Source organism: Gopherus evgoodei, chromosome 21 (assembly GCF_007399415.2).
Source record: "Gopherus evgoodei ecotype Sinaloan lineage chromosome 21, rGopEvg1_v1.p, whole genome shotgun sequence".
Classification (NCBI taxonomy): domain Eukaryota; kingdom Metazoa; phylum Chordata; order Testudines; family Testudinidae; genus Gopherus; species Gopherus evgoodei.
The window spans coordinates 14987-33367 of record NC_044342.1 but is presented as its reverse complement, the minus strand read 5'-3'; the positions used below and the strand labels follow the sequence as shown (position 1 = coordinate 33367).

At 66.9% G+C, this 18381-nt stretch overlaps 1 protein-coding gene across 2 annotated transcripts in view; it reads left to right on the top strand.

The window, feature by feature from the left end:
* Window positions 1–18184, top strand: part of TGM1 (transglutaminase 1) — a 22305-nt gene extending 4121 nt beyond the window's left edge. For both annotated transcript variants that reach the window (XM_030539931.1, XM_030539932.1), the window contains exons 2-15: window positions 28–258; window positions 954–1145; window positions 5077–5328; window positions 6672–6790; window positions 6988–7095; window positions 7262–7436; window positions 8228–8366; window positions 8452–8555; window positions 8889–8977; window positions 9406–9559; window positions 11398–11679; window positions 15955–16115; window positions 16950–17086; window positions 17415–18184. In XM_030539931.1, coding sequence (XP_030395791.1) covers window positions 33–258; window positions 954–1145; window positions 5077–5328; window positions 6672–6790; window positions 6988–7095; window positions 7262–7436; window positions 8228–8366; window positions 8452–8555; window positions 8889–8977; window positions 9406–9559; window positions 11398–11679; window positions 15955–16115; window positions 16950–17086; window positions 17415–17685 — 2409 coding nt within the window. In that variant the 5' untranslated portion in view covers window positions 28–32 and the 3' untranslated portion in view covers window positions 17686–18184. The remainder of the gene's footprint in view (window positions 1–27; window positions 259–953; window positions 1146–5076; window positions 5329–6671; window positions 6791–6987; window positions 7096–7261; window positions 7437–8227; window positions 8367–8451; window positions 8556–8888; window positions 8978–9405; window positions 9560–11397; window positions 11680–15954; window positions 16116–16949; window positions 17087–17414) is intronic.
* Window positions 18185–18381: the final 197 nt, after the last annotated feature.

Sequence of the window (18381 nt, the reverse complement as noted above, 5' to 3'; positions counted from 1 at the left end):
TCTCTGCTTGTCTCTCTCCCGCCACAGGCAGGATGCCGGAGCCCGATACTCGGATGGATGTGGGGAGGTGGGCGAGTGCCAGCTACCGGGTCCGCCAGCCTGGCCCCCGTGATCCCCCGCCTGCAAGGAGGAAGCGATCCTTCTTCAGCAAATTCTGCAGATGCTGCAAATGCTGCACAGGGACCAGAGACGACACAGACTGGGGGCCGGCACCGGGGGAGGTGCCGGGGTCCCGGCCGGCCCAGCCAGTCATCCGGGGTGAGGGGGGTTCCCCAGGGGCAGGAGGGGACCCCTATGCTGGTTAACCAGCACTGGACTTGATCTGGGCACCGCTGTAGGGTCCCCTGGGTGGGTGTTGGGGGCAGCAGGGAGTGGAGGAGAAACCAGATGCTACTCCCCACTGGAGTCCACCTGTGGACCCCCCATGTCCCTTCATGGCACCCCAATTCCCCACTGGGAACCCCGTTCTCTGTGTGGGACCCCCTCATTCCCCTCCCCCTTCAGAGCACCCTGCCCCACTCTGATCACCAGCCCCAGGGTGCCCCTTCCCCAAGCACTCCCCTCCTGCTCTGGGGGTCCCCTGCTGACATTCCCCCTCCCTCCAGCTTGTGGGCATCTGACCCCCGCCCCTCCCCCAACTGCTACTGAGGTTCCGGCTGCATGTTGAGTGGCCCCCATTCTGGATCAGGGGTGTCCCCTGCCCCTCTGACTTCTGGAGTTCCCCTTCCTAGGTCGGGGTTTTCCCCTGCTGACCCCTGCCCCTCCCCCGCTGGGGTTCCCCTTTCTGGATCTGGGGGATCCCCTACCCTTCCATTTCTGGGGTTCCCCATTAAGGGTGTCGGGGGTCCCCTGCTGCCTCCTGCCCCTTCCCCACTGGGTTTCCCCTTTCTGGGTCTTGGGGGGACCCTGCTGCCGCCCCCGAGCACCCCGCTGACTGGCGCCCTGTCCCACAGAGGGGATGCTGGTGGTGAGTGGCATGGACCTGATGGGGCAGCGCTCGGGGGCGAATCGCCAAGCCCACCACACGGACGAGTTCGAGTACGACGAGCTGATTGTGCGCCGGGGGCAGCCCTTTGACATCCGCCTGCAGCTGCGGCAGCCCTACGACCCCGAGCTGCACCGGGTCTGCCTGGAGCTGCTCATCGGTGAGAGCCGGGCCCCTGAGGTTCCCCCACGGCGCCCCCTTCTGTCCCTGTGCCCTGCTGCTCCCCAGCGCCGCCTGCTGCCCTAAGCTCCACCAGGTCTGCCTTCTGTCCCTGGGGCTCCCCCACGGCGCCCCCTGCTGTCCCTGCCCCCAACAGTGCCCCTGCCCCTGCCATGCCCCCTGCTGTCCCTGCCCCCCATGGTGCCATCTACCTCCACTGTGCCCCTTTCTGTCCCTGTGCCCCGCTGCTCCCCAGCACCCCCTGCTGCCCTGAGCTGCACTGGGTCTGCCTGGAGGTGCTCATCGGTGAGAGCCAGGCCCCTGGGGTTCCCCCACGGCACCCCCTGCTGTCCCTGCCCCCCACGTCACCACCTACCTCCACTGTGCCCCCTTCTGTCCCTGTGCCCTGCTGCTCCCCAGCACCCCTGCTGCCCCGAGCTCCACTGGGTCTGCCTTAAGCTGCTCATTGGTGAGGGCCTGACCCCTGGAGCTCCTCCGGGGCTCCCCCTGCTGCCCCTGCCCCCCACAGCACCCCCTGCCCTCACCGCACCCCCTGCTGTCCCTGTGCCCTGCTGCTCCCCAGCGTCCCCTGCTGCCCCGAGCTCCACTGGGTCTGCCTGGAGCGGCTTGTCTGTGAGAGCCGGGTCCCTGGGGCTCCCCCGCGGCGCCCCCTGCTGTCCCTGCCCCCCACATCGCTCCCTGCTATCCCTGCCCCCCGCTGCTCCCCCTATGACCCTGAGCTAAACTGGGTCTGCCTGGAGCGGCTTGTCTGTGAGAGCCGGCCCCCTGGGGCTCCCCCATGGCGCCCGCTGCCCCTGTCGCAGCCCCTGCTGTCCCTGCCCCCTGCTACTCCCCAGTGCCCCGTGCTGTCCCCACCCCCCGCTGCTCCCCCTACGACCCCTAGCTGCACCGAGTCTGCCTGGAGCTGCTCATCGGTGAGAGCCAGGCCCCTGGGGCTCCCCCACGGCGCCCCTGCTGTCCCCCCCGCTGCTCTCCAGCACCCCCTGCTGTCTCCACCCACCATTGCTCCCCCATGACTCCAAGCTGCAACAGGTCTGCCTGGAGCTGCTCATCAGTGAAAGAAGGGGCCCCTGTGGCTCCCCTGCTGCTCCTCGCTTCCACCCTGCTGCTCCCCAGGACCCCCTACTGCCCCAGGTCTGCCTGGAGCTGCTCGTCGGTGAGAGCTGATCCCTGAGGCCCCTGCTATGCCCCACTGCCCCTCAGCACTCCTGTTACCTCCCTGCTTCCCTCTTCCTGCTCCCACTGCCCCTCGCTGCTCCCTGGCACCCCCTGCTTCCCCCTGCTGCCCCACAGTGCCACCTCGCTGCTTCCTGGCACCCCCAGTGCCCCCTGCTGCCCCCAGCAGCCCCCACAGCCCTGCAACTCCCGCTGCTGCTCCTCCCTTCCACCTCACAGTGCCCCCTGCCTCCCTGTGGTTCCCCCCAGTGCCCCACGGTGCCCCCCACTGCCCTATGGCATCACGTGCTGGAGGGCAGGACCCCCACTACTGGACCTCCGGCCCCGATCTCCACAGCGCCCCCTGCTGAATCCTGCATGCAGTTCTGGTCGCCCCATCTCAAAAAGGGTCTATTGGAATTGGAAAAGGTTCAGAACAGGGCAACAATAATGATTAGGGGTCTGGAGCGGCTTCTGTATGAGGAGAGATTAATAAGACTGGGACTTTTAAGCTTGGAAAAGAGACGGCTAAGATAGAGGTCAATAAAATCGTGACTGGGATGGAGAAAGTAGATAAGGACGTGTTATTTGCTCCTCATAACACAAGAACTAGGGGTCACCCAATGAAGTTAATAGGCAGCTGGTTTAAAACAAACAAAGGGAAGCATTTTTTTCACACAGCGCACAGTCAACCTGGGGAACTCCTCGCCAGAGGATGTTGTGAAGGCCATGCCCATAACAGGGTTTAAAAAAGAACTAGATAAGTTTGTGGAGGATGGGTCCATCAATGGCTATTAGCCAGGACGGGCTGGGATGGTGGCCCTGGCCTCTGTTTGCCAGAAGCTGGAAATGGGCGACAGGGGATGGATCATTTGATGATTCCCTGTTCTGTTCATTCCCTCTGGTGTACCTGGCATTGGCCACTGTTGGAAGACAGGACACTGGGCTAGATGGACCTTTGGTCTGACCCAGTCTGGACATTCGTACGAGAGGCCGAGGCTGATTGGGGGGGGGGAGGAATTCTGCCTCTCCACGGGGCTGGCTCCGAGGCGCGGCCTGTTCCCTTGGTCGCCGGCCCAGCCAGCTCTGTAATTACCCCCATTCCCAGGTCCCACCCCCTGGGGCCACAAACCCACCCCGTCATTAGCCACCGCCTGCTCCGGCAGCTCCCCAGATGTGGTGACCACATTCCCACACCCCTCCTTGCTTGGCCAGACCCTGAGGCCACGTAGCACCACTGGGCGGGGAGCTCACAACACCCGATTCTCCCCCTGTCCCATCTGAGGGCACTGCTGGAGGGAAGCTTGCAGCCCTGGAGACCCCACTGTCCCAGTTTGGGGGCACTGCTGGGGGGAAGTTCGCAGCCCTAGAAACCGCTTCCCTCCCCCTAGCTTGAGGCACTGCTGGGGGGAAGCTCACAGCCCTGGAGACCCCACTCCCCCAGCCGGCGGGCACTGCTGGGGGGAAGCTTGCAGTGCAGCAGTCCCATGCTGGCTGAGAGCGAGGCTGTGGGAGGCAGCAGGGTGTGGAAGGGAAGCGGGGCAACCGCACCCCACTGGGCCCCACCCCGGCTCCCCCACACTCGGGTCAAACAGGTTTGGGAGGGGCCCCTCCTGCCCAGACCTGCTGCTGGAGCTGAGATCACAGGGCTGGGACAGCAGGACATGCTGGGTCTGTGAGCTTCCCCCCAGCAGTGCCCCCAGCCAGGGATGTACCAGGCCTGTGAGCTTTCCCCCAGCAGTGCCCCTGGCTAGGGACACACTGGGGCTGCGAGCTTCCTCCATCAGTGCTTCTCCAGTCCTATGCTATGTGAGATCAGATATATCTGGGTGCCTGGGCCCAGGGATGGCGGCACATGGGGATGACTGGTCCATCCCTAGAGAAAGGGGGCGGTAGATGGACAGAGTGTGGGGGGATGGGTGGTAGTTTCTCCTAGAAGGGGCTGGCCAGAGGGGGGGAAGGGTTGGTGGGGGCCTGTCTGTCTTGTTGGGGGATGGGGTGTGAAGGCATAGAGAGGGGCTGGGCAGGGTGGGCAAGGGGCTGGCCCAAGGGGGGCTGGGCCAGGGAGCTGGCTGGAGGGCTTTGGGAGTGGGGTGTCAGGGAATAGAGGGGGGCTGGGCAAGGTGAGGTGAGGGGCTGGCCAGAAGGGGGCTGGGCCAGGGAGCTAGACAGAGGGTTTTGGGAGTGGGGTGTCAGGGAATAGAGGGGGGCTGGGAGGGTGGGGCAAGGGGCTGGCTGGAGGGGGGCTGGGCCAGGGAGCTGGCTGGAGGGCTTTGGGAGTGGGGTGTCAGGGAATAGAGGGGGGCTGGGCAAGGTGAGGTGCGGGGCTGGCCAGAAGGGGGCTGGGCCAGGGAGCTAGACAGAGGGTTTTGGGAGTGGGGTGTCAGGGAATAGAGGGGGGCTGGGCCAGGGACCTGGCTGGAGGGCTTTGGGAGTGTGGTGTCAGGGAATAGAGGGGGGCTGGGCAGGGTGGAGCGAGGGGCTGGCTGGAGGGGGGCTGGGCTAGGGAGCTGGCTGGAGGGCTTTGGGAGTGGGGTGTCAGGGAATAGAGGGGGGCTGGGCCAGGGAGCTGGACAGAGGGCTTTGGGAGTGGGGTGTCAGGGAATAGAGGGAGGCTGGGCCAGGGAGCTGGCTGAAGGGCTTTGGGAGTGGGGTGTCAGGGAATAGAGGGGGGCTGGGCAGGGTGGGTCGGGGGGCTGACCACAGGGCCGGGGGGGTACTCCGCAAAGGATTTCACTCCCTGTCTCCCCCCACAGGCCCCACACCCCAGGTGTCCAAGGCCACACACATCCTGGTGCCGGTGGGGGCCCCGCTGCCCGGACTGGGCTGGGCGGCCGAGGTGACGGACTCCACCGACGACAGCCTGTCCCTGCAGGTCAGCACCGCCCCGACCGCCGTCATCGGCAAGTACCGCTTCAGCGTCAAAACGCGGAGCCCGGCTGGCGAGTACCAGATGCCCTTCGACCCCCGCAATGAGATCTACATCCTATTCAACCCCTGGTGCCGTGGTGAGTCGGGGGCACTGCCGGGGAGAAGCTCACAGCCCATAGGGGTCAGGCTCACAGGGCATGGGAGCACTGCCAGGGGGAAGCTCACAGCCCATGGGGGTCAGGCTCACAGGGTGTGGGGCACTGCCGGGGGGAAGCTCACAGCCCATGGGGGTCAGGCTCACAGGGCGTGGGGGCACTGCCAGGGGGAAGCTCACAGCCCATGGGGGTCAGGCTCACAGGGCGTGGGGGCACTGCCGGGGGGAAGTTCACAGCCCATAGGGGTCAGGCTAACGGCGTGGGATGTGCGGGCACTGCCAGGGGGAAGCTCACAGCCCATGGGGGTCAGGTTCACAGGGCATGGGGGCACTGCTGGAGGAAAGCTCACAGCCCATGGGGGTCAGGCTTATGGGGTGTGGGGGCACTGCAGGAGGGAAGCTTGCAGCTGCTGGGGGTCAGGCTTGCAGGAAGTGGGGGCACTGCCCGGGGGAAGCTCACAACACCTGGGGGAGCCATTATACCTGGAGCAGAAGGATTTAGGGGTGGAGTTATGGGGAAGAGTGGGACTGTGGGGCTGATGGACCCCTCCTCCCCAGAGGACGTGGTGTACCTGATGTGGGCGGGTTAGAGGGTGAGGCTTGGGCCAGTGGGCGGGGTGGTGGGAATGGCCGAGGGGCGGGACTGAGGCAGGGGGCGGGACTGAGGGGTAGTGGGCGGGGCTGAGGGCAGGGCTGTGAGGCAGGGGGCAGAGCTGAGGGAGGGGCGGAGGGGTAGTGGGCAGGGCTGAGGCAGTGGGCAGTGCCGATGGGCGGGGCTGAGGGATAGTGGGCGGGGCTGATGGGCAGGGCTGTGAGGCAGGGGGCAGAGCCGAGGGAGGGGCGGAGGGGCAGTGGGCAGGGGCGGGGCTGAGGGGTAGTGGGCGGGGCTGAGGGCAGGGCTGTGAGGCAGGGGGCAGAGCTGAGGGAGGGGCTGAGGGGTAGTGGGCGGGGCTGAGGCAGTGGGCAGTGCCGATGGGCGGGGCTGAGGGGTAGTGGGCGGGGCTGATGGGCAGGGCTGTGAGGCAGGGGGCAGAGCCGAGGGAGGGGCGGAGGGGTAGTGGGCAGAGCTGAGGGCAGGGCTGTGAGGCAGGGGGCAGAGCCGAGGGAGGGGCGGAGGGGTAGTGGGCAGGGGCGGGGCTGAGGGCAGGGCTGTGAGGCAGGTGGCAGTGCCGATGGGCGGGGCTGAGGGGTAGTGGGCGGGGCTGAGGGCAGGGCTGTGAGGCAGGGGGCAGAGCCGAGGGAGGGGCGGAGGGGTAGTGGGCAGAGCTGAGGGCGGGGCTGTGGTGCAGTGGGCGGGGCTGATGGGCTCACCCCCCCGCCCCCCAGAGGATGCTGTGTACCTGCCGCACGATGACTGGCTGGAGGAATACGTGCTCAACGAGAGCGGGCGCATCTACTATGGCACCGAGAGCCAGATCGGGGAGCGCACCTGGAACTATGGGCAGGTGGGACCAGGGGGGCGGGGCAGAGATGGGGGAGGGAGGAGTCCCAGGGCAGGAGGGGGAGGGGCATCCTAAGGAAGGGGTCCTGGGGCAGGAGGGGGATGGGAGAGGGGGTACCCCAGGGGAAGGGTCCTGGGCAGGAGGGGGAGGGGGCATCCTAGGGGGCCATTCAGCACTGACCCCTGTCTCTTCCCCCCTAGTTTGACCGGGGGATGCTGGACGCCTGCCTGTACATCCTGGACCGGCGTGGGATGCCCCACTCGGGGCGCGGGGACCCCATCAGCGTCTCCCGCGTCGTCTCCGCCATGGTGAGTGGGGGAGGGGCCCGCAGGCAGGGAGGCACCTCCCCCCCCATCCCATCCCATCCTGGCCTCCACCTTCGACACCTGTCTGTCCGTCCGTCTGTCCTTTCAATCCCCCCCCGTCCTTTCTCCCCCCACTCACCACTTTCTCCCCTCCCCCGGTGTGGGGCAGGTGAACTCCCTGGACGACAACGGGGTGCTGGTGGGGAACTGGACAGGCGACTACTCGCGGGGCACCAACCCCTCGGCCTGGGTGGGCAGCGTGGACATCCTGCGGCAGTACCACCGCACTGGCTACCCCGTCCTCTACGGCCAGTGCTGGGTCTTCGCCGGCGTCGTCACCAGTGGTAACTGGGGCGCGCCTCTTCTGGGGGAGGGGGCACTGCCCCCCACTGGCCACTAGGGGACAGCACTGGGGGGGAGTGCCAGGCCCAGCTGGCCGCCAGGGGGCACTTCTGGGGGAAACGCGCTGCCAACTGGCCACTGGGGGGCACTGCTGTGGGGGCGTGCCAGACCCGGCCGGCCACTGGGGGGGGACACGCCACCTCTGGCCGGCTGTCGGGGGACCCCTCTGGCGGGGATGTGCTGCCTCCAGCTAGCCGCTGGGGGACACTGCTGGGGGGGACATGCTACCCCCGACTGGCCACTGGGGGGCACTGCTGTGGGGGGACGTGCACTGCTCCCTACTGGCCACTGGGGGAGGCTCTGCTCTGACTGGTCTCTGGGGGGCCGAGGGAATGACCAAAGGATGGGGAAGCGGGAAGGAAAGAATGGAGAGAGAAGCAGTGGAGGGACGCAGGGAGAGGAAGACTAGAGGGAATGAAAAGCAAGGAGAGGGGACGGAAGTGGGGCTCGCAGGACGGAGGGACTGGAGGACTGGAAAGAAAGGAGGGAGGCGGGGGAAGGAGAGAAGGAATGAAAGAACAGAGGGAAGGGAAGAGGGAGCGAGATGGGGGGACAGAGGATGAAGGAGGGGAGGGAGGAATGGGGGGAATGAAGTGATGGAGGGGGAAGGAGGAAGGGAACGAATGAAGAGGCCAGAGATCACGTGTGGGGGATCCTGCAGGGAGTGGGGGGCGGGGCATGTCCCCCCATGGCAGCTCCTGACACCCCCCCCCTCGCTCTGCCCCTTCCCCAGTCCTGCGGTGCTTTGGGATCGCCACCCGCACAGTCACCAACTACAACTCGGCCCACGACACGGACGTCAGCCTCACCATGGACATCTACTTCGACGAGAACATGAAACCGCTGGAACGGCTCAACGCCGACTCCGTCTGGTGAGGGGGTGGCCACTGGGGGGCAGCTCCCAGCTACTCCAGCAGGAGCTCTGAGGCAACTGGTGACCCCCCCTCTGTCCCGCAGGAATTTCCATGTGTGGAATGACTGCTGGATGACCCGGCCCGACCTGCCCTCGGGGTACGATGGGTGGCAAGTGGTCGATGCCACCCCCCAAGAGACCAGCAGTGGTGAGTGGGGGGCAGAGGAAGAGGGGGGAGGGGAGGGGAGGGGGAGGCTGGGGGATAGGTTTGAAGGCAGAGCCAGGGGATGAGATGAGGGGGTCTTGGTCAGAGGGGGTCCCCTGCTGCTGTAGCGTGAGAAGCCCCCTCCCCCAGCGCACACTTCTCCTCTGTTGGTGGGTGGGATCCAGTGTCGGGGAGTTCCCCAGGACAATGGGAACGTGGCTTTCGGGCCCCAAGCCCCATGGGGGCTGTTGGGTCTGACTGTGTGTGTGTCTCTCACCCCCACCACCCCTTCCCCCCATCCTGGCCATACCTTCCCCCTTTAACCGCTCCCCCCAGGTATCTTCTGCTGTGGACCCTGCTCGGTGGAGGCCATTAAGAACGGGCTGGTGTACCTGAAGTACGACGCACCCTTCATCTTTGCTGAGGTATTGTGGGGGGGGGGAAAGTCTGCTCCCCCTGAAGATGAAAATCAGTATTTGGGGGAGGGCTGTGAAGAGGTGGGGTCTCGGTCTGTCCGTGGGACACTGTGTTGGGGTGGGGTCTCCCTGTGAGGGCTGTGAAGGGACAGGGTCTCCCTGTGGGGGCTATGAAGGGGTGGGGTCTCCATGGGGCCAGGGACACTCTGTGGGGGCTGTGAAGGGGTGGGGTCTCTGTGGGGGCGGGGACACTCTGTGGGGGCTGTGAAGGAGCAGAGTCTCCCTGTGGGGACTGTGAAGGGGTCGGGTCATTGTGGGGGCAGGGCACTCCATGGGGGCTGTGAAGGAGTGGGGTCACGTGGGGGCAGGGACACTCCATGGGGACAGTGAAGGGGCGGGGTCTCCGTGGGGTGCTGACCCAATCCCCGCCCCCCCAGGTGAACAGCGACAAGGTGTACTGGCAGCGCCAGGCCGACGGCACCTACAAAATCGTCTACGTGGAGGAAAAGGCCATTGGGCACCTGATCAGCACCAAGGCCGTGGGCTCGCACGAGCGTCACGACGTCACCGATATCTACAAGCACCCCGAGGGTACGCGCCAAGCACGGGGGAGTGGACAGTGCCAGGGGCCGGGCCTCTCACCCATGCCGCCCGCCTGACCAGCCCCCCACAATCGCACCGCCTTAAGCACTTGCGTGTGCACACTCGTTCATGCACGCTTGCTCATGTCACTTCGGCTGCATTTGCACACTGGCTCTGGCACGTGTCACACGCCCTCTTCTGCCTGGGCATGCTCACTCTTGTGCCCTCTTCTGAACGTGTGTACTGTTGCACACTTCACATTCCCTCTTCTGCCTGGGCATGCTCACTCTTGCACCCTTAGTCACGCACTTGCTCTCTGTTGCACTTGCACTTTGGGAAGCACCTGTCGTCACGCACGCTCAGTTATTGGGCTCCTACCTGCACACTCCTCCATTCCCATCTGCGCCCTCGATTTGGAAAGCACATTCACTCGTGCACAGCCTTGTGCAAGTGCAGCACTGACTCCTGCAGGTCTCTTATGCACCTTTGGACTCTCTTACGTACATACCCACTCACTGGGCACATGAATTCTTGCACTTGCGCACACTCACTAGCTCTCTTGCCCTTCTCTCTCGCCGCCCTGTTTGCACAGTCAGGTGTCAGTGTTTGCACGCTCGTGTGCATGTCTTCTGCACTGCAGTGGCGTGCTTGCACACTGTTTTGGTTTGCACGCTCGTTCCTGTGCCCTCCCCAATCCATGTTTGCATGCTCACGTCTCCCTGTGTGCTGGTGATCACTCAATCACTGGACCCCCGCCAGCAGCCGGCTGATTTTTTGCTGCGCACCAGCAGCAGCGAGAGGGTTCAGTCCGGGAAGCTGCCCCCGTGGAGCTGTGACATGCCCCTAACACGGAGGCTGGGCTTTCAGCGGTGCAGGAGGATTTTAAACACTCCCAAACTCTTGACACATCCCTACGACCCACCCCACCCTGTTGTGCCGGTTCCCTGCGTGTTTGTTCTGGGGCTTGGCTTAGCTCTGGTTTGGAGAGTGGATTCCAGGGGCCGGGCCGGGCCGGCCCCTCCTCGGCGCACGCTGAGCTCTGGAATGAGCATGGCTGGCTTTGGACACCTTTCCTCGCTGCTTGTGCCAAACGCTGGGCTGGTGTCGGGTGTGTGGGCCGCAGCCCAGCGGGCGGGAGCGGAATTCATGGGAAAACAGCGCCAGAGAGCCCCTGTACCTGCCGAGTGTTCATATCCCAGGCTGACACTACCCTGACACCGGCTAGCGGTGCACATGCACGCTGGCACACACAATCATGTTTGCATGCTTGCTTTTCCATGTGCATGCTCACCTCTGCACCCGCACGTTTTCACGTGCGCTTTTTTGCCTGCCCACTCCCTCTCGTGCACTCACACATTTGTGTTTGCACACTCACTTTTCTTTGCACTCATATGTTCGTGTGCATGTGCTGTCACTTTTGCACACTCCTGTGCACGTATACAGCTGTATGCACACTCCGTTTTCTGCACTTGAACGCTCTCATTCTTGCACACTGACACATTTTGGAAAGACCTTTTTGTGCATTTCCACACTATCGCATGCACATGCCTGCACACTCGCTATGCCATGTTTGCACACTTATAAAACCTGTTTGCACAGTCATTTTCTGCATTTCCACACTCGCCCTTGCATACCCACATCTGCAGGCTTTTGTTTCTGAATGTACACACTTACTCATTTCTGTTTGCACACTCACTTTGAACATCCTGGTGTTTGTACCCACGAGCATGCTCAGGCACTGCTGTTTGGCGCACAAGTGCCCACCCTTGCACAAGGACCCCGGTCCCCGCGGGGCAGGCCCAGCTGGGATCCCCTCCCGCCCTCGCTGACCCCTCGTGCCCCTCCAGGCTCGGAAGCGGAGCGACAGGCAGTGGAGACAGCGGCACGGCACGGCACCAAGGCGCACATCTACAAGAACAAGGAGTGGGCCGAGGACGTGTCGCTGAGCGTGGAGACCTCGGAGGCCATCATGGGCCAGGACGTGAGCGTCCAGGTGGCCCTGAGCAACCGGGGGAGCAGCAGCCGCAGCGTGTCCCTCAGCCTGCACCTTGCTCCCATGTTCTACACGGGCGTGACGGGGAGCACCTTCAAACAGGAGAGCCGGCAGGTGGAGATCCCGCCGGGAGGAGGTGAGCCCTGGTTCCCAGCCCCCTGAACCCCGGCAGCCCTGAGCCCCCAGCCCCAAACTCCTCCCCCCTACCCTGACCCCTTGCAGCCCTGAGCCTCCAGCCCCCAGCTCCTTCCCCCAGCCCCGACCCCCTGCAGCCCTGAGCCCCTGGCCCCTCCCCCCAGCCCCGACCCCCTGCAGCCCTGAGCCTCCAGCTCCTCCCCCCAACCCCGATCCCCCTGCAGCCCTGAGCCCCCAGCTCCTTCCCCCAGCCCCGACCCCCTGCAGCCCTGAGCCCCTGGCTCCTCCCCCCAGCCCCGACCCCCTGCAGCCCTGAGCCTCCAGCTCCTCCCCCCAACCCTGATCCCACTGCAGCCCTGAGCCTCCGACCCCAACCCCGACCCCGACCCCCTGCAGCCCTGAGCCCCCAGCTCCTCCCCCCAACCCCGACCCCCTGCAGCCCTGAGCCCCCAGCTCCTCCCCCCAACCCCGACCCCCTGCAGCCCTGAGCCCCCTGCTCCTCCCCCCAATCCCCATCCCCTGCAGCCCTGAGCCCCCAGCCCCAAACTCCTCCCCCCTACCCTGACCCCCTGCAGCCCTGAGCCTCCAGCCCCCAGTCATTCCCCCAACCGCGACCCCCTGTAGCCCTGAGCCTCTAGCTCCTCCCCCCAACCCCGACCCCCTGCAGCCCTGAGCCTCCGACCCCAACCCCTTGCAGCCCTGAGCCCCCAGCTCCTCCCCCCAACCCCGACCCCCTGCAGCCCTGAGCCCCCGGCACCCAGCTCCTCTCCCCAACCCCGACCCCCTGCAGCCCTGAGCCCCCAGCTCCTCCCCCCAATCCCCATCCCCTGCAGCCCTGAGCCTCCAGCTCCTCCCCCCAACCCTGATCCCCCTGCAGCCCTGAGCCTCCGACCCCAACCCCCTGCAGCTGTGAGCCCCCAGCTCCTCCCCCCAACCCCGACCCCCTGCAGCCCTGAGCCCCCAGCTCCTCCCCCCAACCCCGACCCCCTGCAGCCCTGAGCCCCCAGCTCCTCCCCCCAATCCCCATCCCCTGCAGCCCTGAGCCTCCAGCTCCTCCCCCCAACCCCGACCCCCTGCAGCCCTGAGCCCCCAGCTCCTCCCCCCAATCCCCATCCCCTGCAGCCCTGAGCCTCCAGCTCCTCCCCCCAACCCCGACCCCCTGCAGCCCTGAGCCTCCAGCTCCTCCCCCCAACCCCGACCCCCTGCAGCCCTGAGCCTCCGGCCCCGACCCCCTGCAGCTGTGAGCCCCCAGCTCCTCTCCGCAACCCCGACCCCCTGCAGCCCTGAGCCTCCGGCCCCGACCCCCTGCAGCTGTGAGCCCCCAGCCCCTCCCCCCAACCCCGATCCCCCTGCAGCCCTGAGCCTCCAGCCCCGACCCCCTGCAGCCCTGAGCCCCCAGCTCCTCCCCCCAACCCCGACCCCCTGCAGCCCTGAGCCCCCAGCTCCTCCCCCCAACCCCGACCCCCTGCAGCCCTGAGCCTCCGGCCCCGACCCCCTGCAGCCCTGAGCCCCCAGCTCCTCTCCCCCCAACCCCGACCCCCTGCAGCCCTGAGCCTCCGGCCCCTCCCCCCAACCCTGATCCCCTGCAGCCCTGAGCCTCCGGCCCCGACCCCCTGCAGCCCTGAGCCCCCAGCTCCTCTCCCCCAAACCCCGACCCCCTGCAGCCCTGAGCCCCCTGCTCCTCCCCCCAATCCCCATCCCCTGCAGCCCTGAGCCTCCAGCTCCTCTCCCCAACCCCGACCCCCTGCAGCCCTGAACCCCCAGCCCCTCCCCCAACCCCGACCCCCGCAGCCCTGAGCCCCGAGCTCCTCCCCCCAATCCCCATCCCCTGCAGCCCTGAGCCCCCAGCTCCTCCCCCCAATCCCCATCCCCTGCAGCCCTGAGCCTCCAGCTCCTCCCCCCAACCCTGATCCCACTGCAGCCCTGAGCCTCCAGCTCCTCCCCCCAACCCTGATCCCACTGCAGTCCTGAGCCTCCGGCCCCAACCCCCTGCAGCCCTGAACCCCCAGCCCCTCCCCCCAACCCCGACCCCCTGCAGCCCTGAGCCTCCGGCCCCGACCCCCTGCAGCCCTGAACCCCCAGCCCCTCCCCCAACCCCGACCCCCGGCAGCCCTGAGCCTCCAGCTCCTCCCCCCAACCCTGATCCCCCTGCAGCCCTGAGCCCCCAGCTCCTCCCCCCAACCCCGACCCCCTGCAGCCCTGAGCCCCCAACTCCTCCCCCCAACCCCGACCCCCTGCAGCCCTGAGCCTCCAGCTCCTCCCCCCAACCCCGACCCCCTGCAGCCCTGAGCCCCCAGCTCCTCCCCCCAACCCCGACCCCCTGCAGCCCTGAGCCCCCAGCTCCTCCCCCCAACCCCGACCCCCTGCAGCCCTGAGCCCCCAGCTCCTCTCCCCAACCCCGACCCCCTGCAGCCCTGAGCCCCCAGCTCCTCCCCCCAACCCTGATCCCCCTGCAGCCCTGAGCCCCCAGCTCCTCCCCCCAACCCCGACCCCCTGCAGCCCTGAGCCTCCGGCCCCCAGCTCCTCCCCGCAACCCCGACCCCCTGCAGCCCTGAGCCCCCAGCTCCTCCCCCCAACCCCGACCCCCTGCAGCCCTGAGCCCCCTGCTCCTCCCCCCAACCCCGACCCCCTGCAGCCCTGAGCCCCCTGCTCCTCCCCCCAACCCCGATCCCCTGCAGCCCTGAGCCTCCGGCCCCAAGCTCCTCTCCTCAACCACGACCCCCTGCAGCCCTGAGCCCCCAGGCCCCTCCCCCAACCCCGACCCCCTGCAGCCCTGAGCCTCCAGCCCCCAGCTCCTCCCCCCAACCCTGACCCCCTGCAGGCCTGAGCTCCTGGCCCCTCCCCCCAACCCCGACCCCCTGCAGCCCTGAGCCTCCGGCCCCGACCCCCTGCAGCCCTGAGCCCCCAGCTCCTCCCCCCAACCCCGACCCCCTGCAGCCCTGAGCCCCCAGCTCCTCCCCCCAACCCCGACCCCCTGCAGCCCTGAGCCTCCGGCCCCCAGCTCCTCACCCCAACCCTGACCCCCTGCAGGCCTGAGCCCCTGGCCCCTCCCCCCAACCCTGACCCCCTGCAGCCCTGAGCCTCCGGCCCCGACCCCCTGCAGCTGTGAGCCCCCAGCTCCTCTCCCCAACCCCGACCCCCTGCAGCCCTGAGCCCCCAGCCCCCAGCTCCTCCCCCCAACCCCGACCCCCTGCAGCCCTGAGCCCCCAGCTCCTCCCCCCAACCCCGACCCCCTGCAGCTCTGAGCCTCCGGCCCCCAGCTCCTCCCCCCAACCCCGACCCCCTGCAGCCCTGAGCCCCCTGCTCCTCCCCCCAACCCCGATCCCCTGCAGCCCTGAGCCTCCGGCCCCTAGCTCCTCCCCCCAACCCCGACCCCCTGCAGCCCTGAGCCCCCTGCTCCTCCCCCCAACCCCGATCACCTGCAGCCCTGAGCCTCCGGCCCCTAGCTCCTCCCCCCAACCCCGACCCCCTGCAGCCCTGAGCCTCCAGCCCCCAGCTCCTCACCCCAACCCTGACCCCCTGCAGGCCTGAGCCCCTGGCCCCTCCCCCCAACCCTGACCCCCTGCAGCCCTGAGCCTCCGGCCCCGACCCCCTGCAGCCCTGAGCCCCCAGCTCCTCCCCCCAACCCCGACCCCCTGCAGCCCTGAGCCCCCAGCTCCTCCCCCCAACCCTGACCCCCTGCAGGCCTGAGCCCCTGGCCCCAAGCTTTCCCTCCGAACCCCGACCCCCGGCAGCCCTGAGCCCCTGGCCCCCAGCCCACACCCCTGAAAAACTATCCCCCTGCAGCCCTGAGCCCCCTGGTCTCTGAACTCTGACCCCCAGACCCCAGTCTATCCCTCTGAATCCCAATCCCACATCCCCCAGCTTTTGAACCCACAAAACCCCCCACCGACCTCAGAGCCTGACCTCCCAGCCCACAGTCCATCCCCCGTCCTCCTGCAACCCTGATCCCCTGGGCCCCAATCCATCCCCCGATGCCAGATCCCAAACCCCCAAACCTTAATCCACACCCCTAAATCTCCCTGAACCCCAATCTCCTGAGCCCCCCAGTTCCCAAACCCTTATCTCCCGATCACTAACCCACACCCCCCACATGCCTGTGAGCCCTGATCTCATCTCCTGCTCAGCCACCCCACCTAGCCCCCCAAGTCACCCTGAACCGCCAGCTTCTGAACTCCCCGATACCCAGCCCCTCTGTGACCCTGGATGCCCCAGTCCTTGGGCAGGTGCCCCCCACCCCCGCCAGGCTCTCTGACCCCCTCCTTGCCCCCTGCAGCCCAGTCCGTCCGGATGGTGGTGTCCTACACCGAGTACCAGCCCCACCTCGTGGACCAGGCGGCCCTCATGCTCAGCATCTCGGGGAAGGTGGCTCAGACAGGGCAGGTGCTCGCCAAGCAGCACAGCTTCCGCCTGCGCACGCCAGATCTGACGCTCACGGTAAGGGGCCCAGACGCCAGGGTTCTCTGACTGCGGGCGTGGGAGCTCGGACGCCTGGGTTCTCTGACTGCAGGGGGCGGCCCCAATGCCAGGGTTCTCTGACTGTGGGGGGCAGCCTGGACACCTGGGTTCTCTGACTATTGAGGGGGACGCCGGAGTTCTCTGACTGTTGCGGTGAACCTGATGTTCACGGTAAGGGGGCCCGGATGCCTGGGTTCTCTGACTGCGAGGGATGGCCCAGATGCCTGGGTTCTCTGCGGGGGGCAGCCTGGACTCCAGGGTTCTCTGACTGCGGGGGATGGCCCAGATCCCTGGGTTCTCTCACTAGGGGGGCCCTGATGCTCACAGTAAGGGAGCCTGGATGCCTGGGTTCTCTGACTGCGGGGGGGGGGGGGGCGGCCTGGACGCCTGGGTTCTCTCACTGTGGGGGGACCTGATGCTCGCAGTAAGGGAGCCTGGATGCCTGGGTTCTCTGACTGCGGGGCGGGGGGGCGACCTGAACGCCTGGGTTCTCTGACTGCGGGGGGGGGGGGCGGCCTGGACGCCTGGGTTCTCTCTCTGTGGGGGGACCTGATGCTCACAGTAAGGGAGCCTGGACACCTGGGTTCTCTGACTGTGGGCTGCAGCCCAGATGCCTGGGTTCTCACACTATCGGGGAGGGGGGAACCTGAGGTTCACGGTAAAGGGGGGTCCTGACACCTGGGTTCTCCCATTGCAAGTGCAGGTGGAAAGAAGGGACTCCGATACCTGGGATCGCCGAAGGCAGGAGGCTGTAGGGGGGAGCATGAAGATGACCCGGACACCTGGGTTCTCACCTCTCTCTCTGTCTCTCAGGTGCTGGGCCCAGTTGTGGTAGGGAAGGAGACGCAAGTGCAAGTCGTCTTCAAGAACCCACTGCCCCAGACGCTGACGGGTGCTGTCTTCCACATGGAGGGGTCGGGGGTGTCCAGCCCCAAGGCCACGAACATAGGGTGAGTGATCCTCCCTCTCCCCTCTGCTTCCACTCCTCTCTCAAAGCCAGGGATGGAACCCAGGAGTCCTGACTTCCAGCTTCCCCCCCTCCCCCCGCCAACCACTACACCCCACTATCCTCCCAGAGCTAGGGATGGAACCCAGGAGTCCTGGCTCCCAGCACCCCTCTGCTCTAACCACTAGAAACCCCATCTTCCCTGAGCCAGGGATGGACCCCAGCAGTCCTGGCACCCAGCCCCCTTCCTCCTGCTCTAACCACTAGATACCTTCCACTCCTAGGACTGGTGTGGTACCCAGGCGTCCTGACCCATTCTCCTCTCCCCACAGGACCATCGGCGGGCATCAGACGATCTCCTTCCGCCAGACCTTCGTGCCGCTTCGGGCCGGGCGGCGCCAGCTGGTGGCCAGCCTGGACAGCCCACAGCTCTCCCAGGTCCACGGGGTGGTGACTGTGGATGTGGCCCCAGCTGCAGGGGGCCAGCCGGCCCCTGCTCGCAGCTCCCCAGCCAGGGGCTCCCCAGCACGGGGCTCCCCCTCACGCCAGCCAAACCCCCGGAACTCCCCCGCCCGGCACCGAGAGCCAGGCCGCGCTGGCTGAGCCCCACAGGAGGCAAAGGGGTGCTCTGTGCCACAGGCAGGAGTGGGTGTCTGCCCACACCCCTGCCACCTCCAGCAGTGTTGAAATGCGGCTCCATCCATCCATCCATCCTCCCCCTTCATCCCTCCCTCCACTCGTCCCCCTCCATCCCCCCACACCTGCCTCCCTCTTTGTCTCCATCCATCCATCCCCTCACCCCCTCTCTGAAGTACCCCCAGCTGCCGTCCTCCCCGATGCTCCCCCATCGCCCCTGCTTTCCACCCCCCAACTGTCAGCCAGCGGGAACAGCTCTTCCTGGACCCCTGGGTTCCCCCTTAGCTGTTCCCCCCCAGCAGGCCCCCTGCTGCTCCCTACCCCCCACCCTGGGGGCTCGGGCACGACAGCAGAGGTGGATCCGGACCAGGGGTTGATTTGGGGAGGTGGGGGGGAGATTCCCCAGCTCGGGAGCCCCCCCGCCATGGCTGGCCCTGGGCTGCTCCCGAGCGGGGGGGGGAATCCCTGGGGGGGTGTCGGACTCTGATCGTTATTTACAATAAAGGGTTTGTCCCCAAATCCTGCCTCCAACTGTGTTATTCCCGGGGGGGTCACGCGGGGGCAGAATCCAGCGGGGCTCAGAGACGGGGGGGCAGGGACCCCGCAGGGGGGGATCCCCAGCTGGGGGCGGGGCGGGGCCTCCCCAGCACAACGGGGTGGAGC